General features: G+C 34.2%; 1 protein-coding gene across 1 annotated transcript in view; it reads left to right on the top strand.

The window, feature by feature from the left end:
- LOC145673307 (cystathionine gamma-lyase-like) overlaps positions 1-13,886 on the top strand; it is a 183,845-nt gene that overhangs the window by 32,677 nt on the left and 137,282 nt on the right. Inside the window, exons 5-6 of the mRNA XM_081742899.1 lie at positions 1,487-1,618; positions 6,613-6,748. Coding sequence (XP_081599025.1) covers positions 1,487-1,618; positions 6,613-6,748 — 268 coding nt within the window. The remainder of the gene's footprint in view (positions 1-1,486; positions 1,619-6,612; positions 6,749-13,886) is intronic.

Below are 13,886 nucleotides of genomic sequence, written 5' to 3'. Positions count from 1 at the left end.
TTCAGGTAGCAATTAAGGCAAACAGTGGCCAGACATGTGAGGAACTGGGACTACAATTCAGTGTGAGTGGAGAAACCATTTTGAAGAACCTCCATCAACTTGGGAAACACTGCAAGTTGGGTCGAGGGGTCCGACATGATTTGATTCCGGGCCAGAACACAAAGCGAGCAGAAACCTGTGTTTCTTTGATGTCTTGTCTGAGGAAGGAGCCATTGCTGGACAGGGTGTTGACATGTGATAAGAAGTAGGTTCTGTGCGAAGCTCCACCATGCCATCATCATTGGTTAGCACCCTATGAACCGGATGTAAATTAGCTGAAACCAGTATTGCACCAGAAGAAGGTCCTCCTGTGTGTTTGATGGTTCGCCTGCTGCATCGTGCATCGGGAACTGCTACCAGATGGTCAGAGCATCAATGCAACTGTGTACTGTCAGGGAGCCAGCACTTCTAAATCCCAAAGGGGTCCTCCTGTTACAGGACAACGCTAAGCCCCATGTCGTTAGAATAACCCGGGACACCATTCTACGCCTTGGATGGGAAACACTATTGCATCCGCCATACTTCCCGGACATTGCATCGTTCGATTATCACTTGAACCATTCCTTGGACAATCACCTTAGAGAACTCCATTTCAAATCCCTAATAGAGCTGCAAAATACACATGATACTTTCTTCGCTTCACGGTCCACCATGTTCTATCGCGATGGAATCTATGGCCTTCGAGAACGTTGGCAGAAGGTCGTCGATGCTGATGGGGATTATTTTTGATCTATGCACGTACGTCTTACGTGATGTTTGAAAGTGGTGAGTGAAAAAGCAACAGAACTTTCTTGGTTATCTTTATTAATCAACATGATTAAATAAAATCTTATTGATTCTTAGGGATAACAAACAAACAAACAAACAAAAACTAACTTGAGTTGCTTATGTTTACTGAATGTTAAAAATAACCAAAATCATTTAATTGTAATTTTCTGCACGTATATTTATTAGTGTTACTTATGAGACAAGAAATTTACGCCTCGCCTCGGAAATAAGAGGAGAAGTGCCTTTTCAAATTCGAGTTGACACGAGAAGAGAAATTAGACTTACTCATTTACACCTGTAACTTTATTTACATAGCACCTACTAATCTACACTTATAACTTTATTTCTATAATATTCCTACCTACTAATCTTCACTTGTAACTAATTCCGATAGTACCTTCTAATATATACCTATAACTTTTTTCCATAATACCTAATAATCTTCACTTTTAACTAATTCCCATAGCCCCTTTTAATATACCTGTAACTTTATTTCCATAGTACCTCCTCTTTTACACCTCTCACTTTATTTTCATAACACTTACTCACTTACCTTTAACTTCCGATAGAACCTATACTCATTTACATCTCTTATACATAACTTAATTCCCATAGTATCTACTTGTTTACACCTGTAACTTTATTCACAGTTACACAAAGACATATTTTGGTTTTTCAGTTGGTATGGCTTGAAAGTCCAGCGAATCCAGTTCTGAAAGTTTTAGATCTCCGTGAGCTTACCAAAATCGCTCATGCGCATGGGGACGTGATCGTTGTGACAGATAATACTTTTCTCAGCAGCTACTTCCAGGTAAGTCTGCTATCTTTATGTCTAAGGTCACTAAGGTAGGTCGCTATTTTTAGGGTTGCCATTTTTTTTAAGGGGCCAGACTACTAAATATTTTTTAAAAACTAATAATTTTTCTTTTGCCCGTTTTTCGTAAGTGCAAAGAGCTAATAAAATGTAACTTACCACAATAATAGATAATGTTATTCTACACCGGAAAGTACTAATCGGAAGAATTTTCAATGTTGCCGTCCATAGAAATTACAACGTGATCAGAATTTGAATTACTCAAAAATCTAGGTAAAGGCAGCGACTATAAAAATGAACTCAACGGTAATTGATGACTTATCAAGCTGTCTATGTTCCATGTTTACTATTTTTTAAATAATGTTTCTATTTATTTTGTAATAACTTATTTATTTTGTAATAACTTATGTAAGTTTTATAAAATAAATAAAAATATTATTTAAAAAGTAGTAAACAAGGAACATAGACAGCATAAGTCATCAATTACCGTTGAGTTCATTTTTCTAGTCGCTGCCTTAACCGAGATTTTTGAGTAATTCAAATTCTGGTCACATTGTAATTTCTATGAATGGCAACACTGAAAATTCTTCCGATTCGTATTTTCGGGTGTAGAATAACATTATATATTACTGTGGTAAGTTACAATTTATTACCTCTTTCCACCTATGAAAAACGGGCAAAAGAAAAAAATATTACTTTTTAAAAAATATTTAGTAGTCTACAGCCTTAATCCAAAATACGGACAAGCCTTAAAGTGACCACCCATCAAAGATACGGTGCCCAAACACAGAACAAATATTTTGAATTTTCTTACCTAAAAATAACCCTTTTAGGTTATCACACAATTGTTTACTGTAATACTTAAAACACTATTGGAAACTAACATGTTTATATTTTTTTCATTAACATAAATATAATAAACCATGCCATTAGATTACGTACATTAAATCTAACCAAAAGAACCCTGGAATGGAAAAACGAGACAATTTTTTTTTTTTTAAAGATAACCTACACTATTAACAGTAACTAAAATATAAGTTAAAAACACAATTCTTTTATATTAATTTAGTAATTTCGGAGAGCTTCTTCGTGGCTAAGCGGTTACCGTACGCACCTTGGCGTGGGAGACCCGGGTTAGATTTCCGGCGGAAGTTCATGTGGTTCGGATTCCACGTTAATCAGTATAGGTCCCGTCTCATATAGCCTAGCTGCTCAAAGGGACGTTAATTTCAAAATCAACTCAACTCATTAGTAACTTCGGTATTTACTTTTCTCACATCAGGAGTATTAAAAACCAAAACAAAAAATATTATATCATTAGACTGGTATAATTTTGCGGCGGTTCTGACACAGTAACAGCGTTGCCACTAACATCAATAGCAAAAAAACTAATTTCGCCCAAGATTTTAACGATTCCCGATTTGGGAATTTTCGAGCAGCTCCAAAAACTGCCAAAAACGGACATTTTTCTATTTCATGCTTTGTACGATACGGACACGGACACGGACCTAAAAATACAAACAGTCCGTACAAAATACGGACATATGACAACCCTAGCTATTTTTATATCTAAAATCATTCATATAGTTTGCTATCTTGGACTCTAAGATTACCCAGATATAATTAGCCACCTTTATATCTAAAGACAATAACCAATCTACCAAGATGATTTATTCGTAGTAGTCAGTATTTTTGTATTTTAGGACTTATTCTCTAAGTACACAACCACCATTGGTAGATAAAGTTAAGAAATTTACATGCTTTATGATATATACTAATTAATCTTCATTTTTACCTGAAAACGTTGTCGATCAACTACTGGGAGGGGGGCGTAAAATAGCTCCCTAATTTCAAAATTCTATATCACCCCCAAAAAATAAACATATTAAAAGTGTATTTTTCACACACGTTATTATTACAAAGGCTAATTCAGAAATTATGACATATCTTCTCTTTAAAAAAAAAAAAATACAGCTCGATGTGGCCCCCTGAATTTCCAACACACTTCCCTCAACTTACAGAGCGAATCGGATATGATTTACACTTATTTGTAAGTTCATCAGGAGTTATTCAATATTCATGTCTCTTCCCTCCCCCCCCCCCCAAAAAAAAAAATCACAAGTGAAATATGGGCTTCGTGCAGGACCTAATTTTGCAGCATACTTATTGATTTCGAGATAGACTATGTTAGTTTGCAGCACCCTACTCTTACTTTTTTTTTTTTTTTTTTTTTTTGGCATCTGTCTTACAATATTGTATTTAGATTAAAATACCACCACACTTTAACACACAAGTGGAATATTCCATTTTACGATTTGATTCCATTAATAGTCGTGTTTTGTTTGTATTACGGTGTATGGACTGTAAAATCTGACGTTAATAATCACAAAAGTTAACGAATTACTCGATGACATTGGAGAAACAGTCATTATTCAAGTTTAAGAAAGTTAAAAGCAAGGAAGATAATAGATTTAATCTTATAAATGAGTTTATGCTCTCTTGTAATTTTCTTCGTATATCAAAAGCGTTAATAAACGAAGAAAATTGTATTTTTTTTCTTTAGTGTCAATAATGAGGAGAGACAACCTTAAGTATCCCTGAAGTTCTTAAAATTAGTTTTATCTTCGTATAACTATATCAATATCATTATGGTTAAAGTCACAAAGAATGTGTACAAATTATCCCGGAACATGAAGCATGTTACAATACTATTATAATATGGAACTATAAACGTTAAAAAAATCATATCTACATATTCTGTTGAAATAAAGTCATTAAAAGATACGTTTTGAAAGAAAGAATGAAGTATACATTTCTCTTGATTCACTTGCTGCATAATTTAATTGTTTAAGGGGCCGTCCACATATTACGTAACGCTATTTTTGACCAGTTTTTACCTCCTCCCTCCCCTTGTCACACTTCGTAACGCAAGACCGAACCCCTTCCCCCTTCGTTACGTAACACTTTTTGATTTTTGACCAATTTTGCTTATTTTGGGTGTAATTACAATTTAAAAAAAACTATTTTAAAGGTAGAACATTTTATTACAAAATACTGGTCCTAAATCAGTGTTAGAATGTGAATAAACTCAATTTCTTCAGAAATATTCAAATCCAAAAATCAAATTTTGTACGAGATGAATACCCGACGAATTAGGTTTTTAATTCCTTATTTTGATCTGCAAATCGTGGATCGTGATCGCGGAAAATATTATTTCACGAAAAAGAATTTCTTCTGTTCCACATGTGAAACCCTTAGAAGTAAGGAGTGATAATGATTCAAATCAAAGGTTTTAGATAATATTTTCAGAAATAGCGATACGAGTGGGAACACAAGGACATTTTCAAGCTGTGGTTACAATCACTAACAACTAACTCCGGAAAAGCGTGTTCCATAAATCCAATTCTGCGATAGCCTCAAAACCGAGTTTTATTGTATTATAATACCCGCAGCGTTCGACACTAATCATGCTGGTGTCTAATGCGTCTTCGAAGCCCTTCTGGATGATTCAATTCATAAAGACCATAATTAGCAATTTTCCAAAACAATAGAAATATCTATCTATCTATCTATCTATCTATCTATCTATCTATATATATATATATATATATATATATATATATATATATATATATATATTTGGTCTAGGAATTAATTCGTGCGGGTGGACAAGAGATGGCGCAACGAACGGAGCGTCCCACAGTTCAGTGTATCCACACATGTTTTGCAAACCCCTGTCATCGCGTATCGTTCGTAGTATAGGGCAGTGGATTAAAGCGTCAACAACACCAGTTTGTAGTTAAGTGAACATGGCGCAATTTGTGCCTGATAAAGTGTTTTTGCGGGGTGTCCTGCTGCATTACTTTAACATGCAGAAAAGTGCGACTGAAAGTCATCGTATTTTGGTGGAAGTGTATGGTGACCATGCTCTAGCTGAGCGAACGTGTCAGAAGTGGTTTGCACGGTTTAGAAGTGGTGATTTCGGCTTGGCAGACCAAGAGCGAGCTGGACAGCCAAAAAAATTTCAAGACGAAGAATTGACAGCATTGCTCGATCAGGATTCGTGTCAAACGCAGGAACAACTTGCAGCAGCATTAGGCGTTGATCAAACAACAGTCTCCAAACGCTTGAAAGCCATGGGAATGATTCAAAAGATGTCACATTGGGTCCCACATGAATTGAAAGACAGAGACGTTGAAAGACGAAAAACCATTTGCGAATTGCTGCTTCAACGACAGAGCTTGAATTGCTGCTTCATTGCTGCGAATTGCTGCTTCAACGACGTTTTGATTAGCAATCGTCAAGTTCTATAGTTCTGTTCGTACGATGGATAAATCTTTACTTATAGAAATATAAATTAACAATTTATGGACCACTTGCGATCCGACTGTCAACAAGTTAATATAACTCTTTTATGTCGCAATGAAATTGAGTTCTGATGATAGTTCTGAGTAAGAGTAGTCAAGTTCTATAAAGTTCTGTTCGTAGAATGATGAAATCTTTATTATAACAATTTAAATTAACAATTTGTGGGTCAATAGCGAACCGACTGCGAAGAAGATGATAGAACTCTTTTATTTCGGTATCAAATGGAGTTCTGATGAGAGTTCTGAGTAGCACTTCTGAACTTCTGTAAAGTTCTGTTCACAGAATGGTTAAATCTTTATTTATAATAATTTAAATTAACAATTTATGGACCATTTGCGATCCGACTGTGAACAAGGTGATAGAACTGTTTTATTTCGCAAGGCATTGACTTGGTACTTGGTGACTGGTGCCTTAATAACGTCCTTCAACTGTTGGTTATCTGGTATAACTCTTGGGAAACATGTTCGTTGATATTATGTCTAATTATTTACATTCACACATACATATTTTGTTCAGTACATTGATTGGTATATGACTTATCTTTGAATTTTTTCCTCGTTATCGCTAATAATATTGTAAAAATTTCTTGTTAGTTATTGAAGAAAGTATACTTTGCTTTCCAGCGTCCCCTTGAACTTGGATTAGATGTGGTCATGAACTCCTGTACCAAATACATGAATGGACATGCTGACGTCATTATGGGTTCCCTGGCCACAAACCGTGAAGACTTATATGAGAAGCTACTTGACAAAACACACAGTAAGTTTCTCAATAGTTTACATGTTCATTTGTGGTTTTATTTGCAAACTGACTAAATCTTGCTAGTATAGAAAAAACAACACCAATTCATTTATAAAACAAAATACAAAAATTATATGATTCTATGTATTTATGTATGTAATAATTTAAAGTGTTAAACTAAATTATACACCCCTATTTCAATACTTCAAAAGATTCTTTTCCATTATTACTTTTTATGAAATAACATGATTTTATTTAATTACTTTTTCTACTTATAAATTTCATAATACATGTTCAGACACAACTTTTTAAAAACAATTAATTAATTAAGCAAATATAATTGTAAAGTTTAGCATTAGAAAGTAAAACCATTATCTAAGAAAGAAGAAAAGAATATTTCTTTTTGCGTGTTATGCAGACAGATTTAGCATGTTTTCGTTAGACAGCAACTCGAACTAACCCCCGTGAAGTTAGCGACCAAAGGTTTAAAAAAATCTATATATTTTTAGAGTTCTGAGTAGCACTCAAAGAGTTCTAGAGTTCCTGATAGTTTAGACCAATAGTTCTGGGTAAATAAAGATTTTATAGCGATTTTAAAGTTTCGGTGCTAACTTCACGCAAAACCAAAAATCTTAAAATGTCTATATTTTTTTAGAGTTCTGAATAGCACTCGAAGAGTTCTAAGGTTCCTCATGAAAATTCAGAAGAGTTCTTGCAAATTAAGGGAGTAAACGAGAAATAAATATTTCTTCATAATCTACTGACCACACAGGCAATCGGTGCAAATCATTAACAAATATATAATACGTGCCTAATAAAAATCAACCAATGTTACACAACACATTATAGAAATCGACAAGTGCTACTCAAAACTCTCATCAGAACTCTATTTCATTACGAAATGAGAGTTCTATCACCTTGTTCACAGACGGTTCGCAGATAGCCCATAAATTGTTGACTAAAATTGTTATAAATAAATGTTTAACCATTCTACAAACAGAACTTGAAAGAACTTGACGAGTATTATTAAGAATTCTTATCAAAACTCTATTTCACTACAAAATAAAAGAGTTCTATCACCTTCTTCATAGTCAGCTTGCGAGCGGCCCATAAATTGTTGATTTAAATTGTTATAAATAAAAAATATATCATTCTACGAACAGAACATTAAAGAACTTGACGAGTGTTAATTAGAACTCTCATCAGAACTCTATTTCATTGCGAAATAAAAGAGCTCTATCACCTTGTTCACAGTCGGTTCCCGAGAGGCCCATAAATTGTTAATTTAAATTATTATAAATAAAGATTTAACCATTCTACGAACAGAACTTTATATAACCTGACAAGCGCTACTCAGAACTCTCAGCAGTACTCCATTTCCTTGCGAAATAAAACAGTTCTATCACCTTGTTCACAGTCGGATCGCAAATGGTCCATAAATTGTTAATTTAAATTATTATAAATAAAGATTTAACCATTCTGTGAACAGAACTTTACAGAAGTTCAGAAGTGCTACTCAGAACTCTCATCAGAACTCCATTTGATACCGAAATAAAAGAGTTCTATCATCTTCTTCGCAGTCGGTTCGCTATTGACCCACAAATTGTTAATTTAAATTGTTATAATAAAGATTTCATCATTCTACGAACAGAACTTTATAGAACTTGACTACTCTTACTCAGAACTATCATCAGAACTCAATTTCATTGCGACATAAAAGAGTTATATTAACTTGTTGACAGTCGGATCGCAAGTGGTCCATAAATTGTTAATTTATATTTCTATAAGTAAAGATTTATCCATCGTACGAACAGAACTATAGAACTTGACGATTGCTAATCAAAACTCTCATCAGAACTCCATCTCATTGGGAAATAAGAGTTCTATCACCTTGTTCAGAGTCGGTTCGCTAATGGTCCATAAATTGTTAATTTAAATGGTTATAGATAAAGATTTAACCATTCTACGAACAGACCTTTATAGAACTTGACAAGTGCTACTCAGAAATTCCATCAGAACTTTATTTCATTGCGAAATAAAAGAGTTGTATCATCTTGTCCATAGTCGGTTGGCGAGTGGCCCATAAATGGTTAATTTAAACTGTTATAAATAAAGGTTTAAAATTTCTACGAACAGAACTTTATAGAACTTGACGAGTGCTAGTCAGAACTCTCATCAGAAGTCTATTTCATTGCGCAATAAAAGAGTTCTTTCACCTTATTAACAGGCGGATTGCAAATGGTCAAAAAATTGTTAATTTAAATTGTTATAAATAAAGATTTAACCATTCTGCAAACAGAAATATATAGAACATGACGAGTGCTACTCAGAACTCTATTTCGTTGCGAAATAAAAGAGTTCTGTCACAATCGGCTCGCGATTGGCCCATAAATTGTTAATTTAAATTTTTATAAATAAAGATTTAACCATTTTACGAACAGAACTTAATAGAACTTGAAGAATGCTACTCACAAGTTTCATCAGAACTCTATTTCATTACGAAATAAAACAGTTCTAAAAGCACTCGTAAAGGTCTATAAAGTTCTGTTCGTAAAGTTTTTAAACCTTATTTATAACAATTTAAATTAACAATTTATGTGCCACTCGCGAACCGACTGTAAACAAGGTAATCGAAGTCTTTCATTTCGCAATGAAATAGAGTTCTGATGAGAGTTCTGAGTAGCACTCGTCAAGTTCTATATAGTTCTGTTCGTATAATGGTTAAATCTTTATTTATAACAATTTAAAATAACAATGTGTGGACCATTTGCGAACCAACAGTGAACAAGGTGATAGAACTATTTTATTTCGTAATGAAATACAGTTCTGACCGGAGTGCTGATTACCACTCGTCAAGTTCTATAAAGGTCTGTTCGTAAAATGTTTAAATCTTTATTTATAATAATTTAAGTTAACAATTTCTAATGGTTCAATCTTTATTTGTAACAATTTAAATGAACAATTTATGGGCAAATCGCAAACCGACTGTGAACAAGGTGATAGAACTCTTTCGTTTTGCAATGAAATAGAGTTCTGATGACAGTTCTGAGTAGCACTCGTCAAGTTCTAAAAGGTTGGGTTCGTAGAATAATAGAGTTCTCATGAGAGTGTTAATAGTGTTTTGATGAGAATTCTTAATAATACTCGTCAAGTTCTTTCAAGTTCTGCTCGTAGAATGGTTAAATATTTATTTATAACAACTTAAATTAACAATTTATGGGCTATTAGCGAACCAACTGTGAACAAGGTGATAGAACTCTCTTATTTCGTAATGAAATAGAGGTCCGATCAGAGTTTTGAGTAGCACTTGTCGATTTCTATAATGTTTTGTGTAACATTGGTTGATTTTTATTAGGCACGTGTTATATATTTGGTAATGATTTGCACCGATTGCCTGTGTGGTCAGTAGATTATGAGGAAACATTTATTTCCCGTGTACTCCCTTATTTTGCAAGAACTCTTCTGAATTTTCATGAGGAACCTTAGAACTCTTCGAGTGCTATTCAGAACTCTAAAAAAATATAGACATTTTAAGATTTTTGGTTTTGCGTGAAGTTAGCACCGAAACTTTAAAATCGCTATAAAATCTTTATTTACCCAGAACTATTGGTCTAAACTATCAGGAACTCTAGAACTCTTTGAGTGCTACTCAGAACTCTAAAAATATATAGACATTTTAAGACTTTTTGGTTTTGCGTGGTTAGCACCGAAACTTTAAAATCGCTATAAAATCTTTATTTACCCAGAACTATTGGTCTAACCTATCAGGAACTCTAGAACTCTTTGAGTGCTACTCAGAACTCTAAAAAAAATATAGACATTTTAACATTTTTGGTTTTGCGTGAAGTTAGCACCGAAACTTTAAAATTGCTATAAAATCTTTATTTACCCAAAACTATTGGTCTAACCTATCAAGAACTCTAGAACTCTTTGAGTGCTACTCAGAACTCTAAAAATATATCGATTTTTTAAACTTTTGGTCGCTAACTTCACGGGGGAAGCACTTGGTTACGAACATTTGAAATAAAGTATATGAAATCTACATTATTCTTTTTGCCAAAAATCAACCCAGAAACAATCACCTTATCTTGCAAGATGGACTTGGTAACCAAAAGGTTAAAGAAAAGATTTTCGGTGCTAAAAATAGAGTATCGGGTCAAATACAATCTTCATGTTACGTGTGGAATTAAAAGAAAGACAGAAATAATACTTTTCCATTTTTATTCGCAAGAAGAATAAAACATACTCGGGATAGATCAGGCTGATTATCACTGATCTGTAATGATAAAATTTATTTTTTATCGCTGTAACTTTCCTTAAGAGCCGCCATTGGATGTTAACTCAAGAACATGTATGGCTGGGGCGTGTATACTTCTTGCTAATGACTGTACGCCTACTTACGGAACTTCACATTCTGCAGAGAGATCTGAAAGTGTAGCTTGCTTCATGAACCGTTAAGAAAAAGACAAAAACAAAAACAAAAAAAAAGTAGGAATCAATAACGTCACACATAAATATAAGATACATTCATGGCATCAACTGTGTTAGTAACGAACAATAAGAGAAAAAATAAGGATGACGTAATAGTTGAGAAATAAAGAACTGCATGAATCTCAACCAATATTGCCTAATGATGTGTGTAATCCTGCTCTATTGAGTTATGGTTTAGATTAAAATCAAGAACTCCACACCCAAGCAAATTTTGGACAATTATCTGTATAGTTAATTGGTCATGGTCAACTGTAATTAATAACTCTAGCGTTGAAGGTGCTAATTACATTTTTTATATATAAAATAATATACGCTACTTTTGATAAGCGTGTATCATGTGAGAAAACAAACGAGAAATATCCTACTTGGACTTCGCCTTACATAGTTAAATTAATAAAGAGTAAACAGTATAACAGGAAAAATGGAAGCGAGGCATAGGAAATTTTAATTACCACTTAATAAATTCAAAGAAACTCGGGTTATATCAAAGAGGGAAATTTCTATTGTGTACGAACATTATGTTCGCAATTGTGAATCCAGCATTCTAACAAATCCTAAATTCTTTTGAACTAAAGAATAAGAAACGAAGCACAGACTGCAATACCCTGATTTATGATGGAAAATTGCTGGACGACGTACTGGGTGTGATAAATGTGTGCATGCAGCACTTTCAAGTCTCACATAAAAAATCCAAGTATAACCTAAAATCTTTACCTGGCCATGTCAACTCCAGCATTCTCGATTAATTTTCAATCTATTACATCGAATTTCATGATATAGAAAATACCACAGGGTGGCCCAAAATTAGATATACAGTCCCGTACTAATCAACTCATTGCTTTTTATATAATTTCTTATTGTCATCCATCAGGTAGACCTAATTTCTTTATTATTTGTTCTTAATGTCTTTTTAAGCTCGGAACAGCCGAAGCAAACAAACCTATAAGCTAGAATGTTAGCTTGATCAATGCAGGGGTGTATACCTACTTTTGGGCCACTCCTGGACCAGACAAAATACCACCATCCATTATCAAAATTTATTCTGAAATTCTTAAAGAACTATTGCAAGCTATATTCCATAAAGCCCTAGCTAGCCCTAATTTTTCAGCCATATAGAAACTTGCAAATGTTTGCCCAATATCAAAGGTAAAGGGAACACTTGATGTAAAAAAAAAAAAAAAAAAAAAATCATCGGCTGATGGTGATCATTCCTGCGCCAGCTAAAGTGCTCGAAATTGTTATACAGAAACAAATAGATTCCCATATACATCCAGTTATTTCCCATATACGTCCAGTTATTTTGGCAACAGCTTCTTGCCAAAATGAAGAGGTATTACAGGCATTGCCTCATCACTTTCCTTAGGAAACTGAGCCAGAAACTGGACAAATAGAGAACAGAATACTTGACTGTGCAACTCACAAGGGAAGAGAGGGAGATTATATATCGAAGTGGAAGATGGTTTATACGCCAATCGAAAACACTAATGACGCCTATTACGAAACTGTAATTAAAATTTTCCGAATGCATATACTGTGTGAGTTATATGAATATACAGTGTCCAGAAAATCCGTTTTCGCCCCTAGAAATCGCAAACGGATGAGACAGATACCAAAACAGGGAAATGAGTGTTTTATCATTTTAAAAGTACAAAGTATTAAAGCAAAAAGTGTTGTCCCAGGGTCACCTGCAGGGTCCCAGGCGGGGTCCAACCCAAAACTTGCAAATGATAAGGGGGTCAAGTAGCATATCGTTGGAAATCTGTTGGGAAATGGAAGAAGATGGAACAAATCTCGACTCTCTAAAAATTACCTTGTGCAAAATGGTGGCGGGCCAAAATGTGAGCAAAAACATCATTGTAAAGTTTATGGTCACACCAAAAAAAAAAAAAAAAAAAAAACTGAACCGGTGAGACTGACGTCAAAACAGGAAAACACGTGTGTCATAATTTCAAAAGTACAATGATTGAAAGTAAAAATATTTGTCCCAGAGTCCTCCACAGGGTTCCAGACGGGGTCGTAGGCCTACTCAAAATTATCAAATGGCAAGGGAGGTCAAGTAGCATATCATTGGAAAGCAGCTGCGAAATGAAAGAAGACGGAATAAGTCTCGACTCTAAAATTACCCTATGCAAAATGGCTTCCGATCAAAATGTGCATCCTTATTTCGATTCCCCAAGCGCATTCGTTTTTCATTTTGCAATCGGTAGTTGTCATTGTGAGACATTTGCACGTATTCGCTGTTCCTGGTGCAAGAAAATTTTGTTTTTGAATCATTTTGTACTTGATAATCCAGACAACGAGCATAACTACCACTAATCAGTTCTATGCCTAGTCAAGTGTTCTTTTCTTTTCTTTACTTCTTAATTTTATTATATTTCTTTCTTTATTTATTTATTTAGACATTCCTAGTCCCAAAGAGCAGAATCTCACAGTAGAAGCATTTCCTTTCTTTCCGTTGAGTACAAGAATTAAAGTGAAAACAAACTAAAACTCGACCACAGAAAGCAGAACTAAAAAGCAAGATGTTTGCACAGTGTTATCGTGAAGCGTCCAGGCTTGTTTAATCTACTTTAACATCAGCTTTTCAACGATATGTTACTTGACCTCCCTTGCCATTTGAAAATTTTGAGTAGAAGCCCGTCTGGGACTCTGTGGAGGACCCTGG

This window comes from Thermobia domestica, chromosome 16, assembly GCF_964235325.1.
Source record: "Thermobia domestica chromosome 16, izTheDome1.hap1.1, whole genome shotgun sequence".
Lineage (NCBI taxonomy): Eukaryota > Metazoa > Arthropoda > Insecta > Zygentoma > Lepismatidae > Thermobia > Thermobia domestica.
Note: the sequence above shows the minus strand (reverse complement) of the source record. Positions and strands in the feature narration are given on the sequence as shown.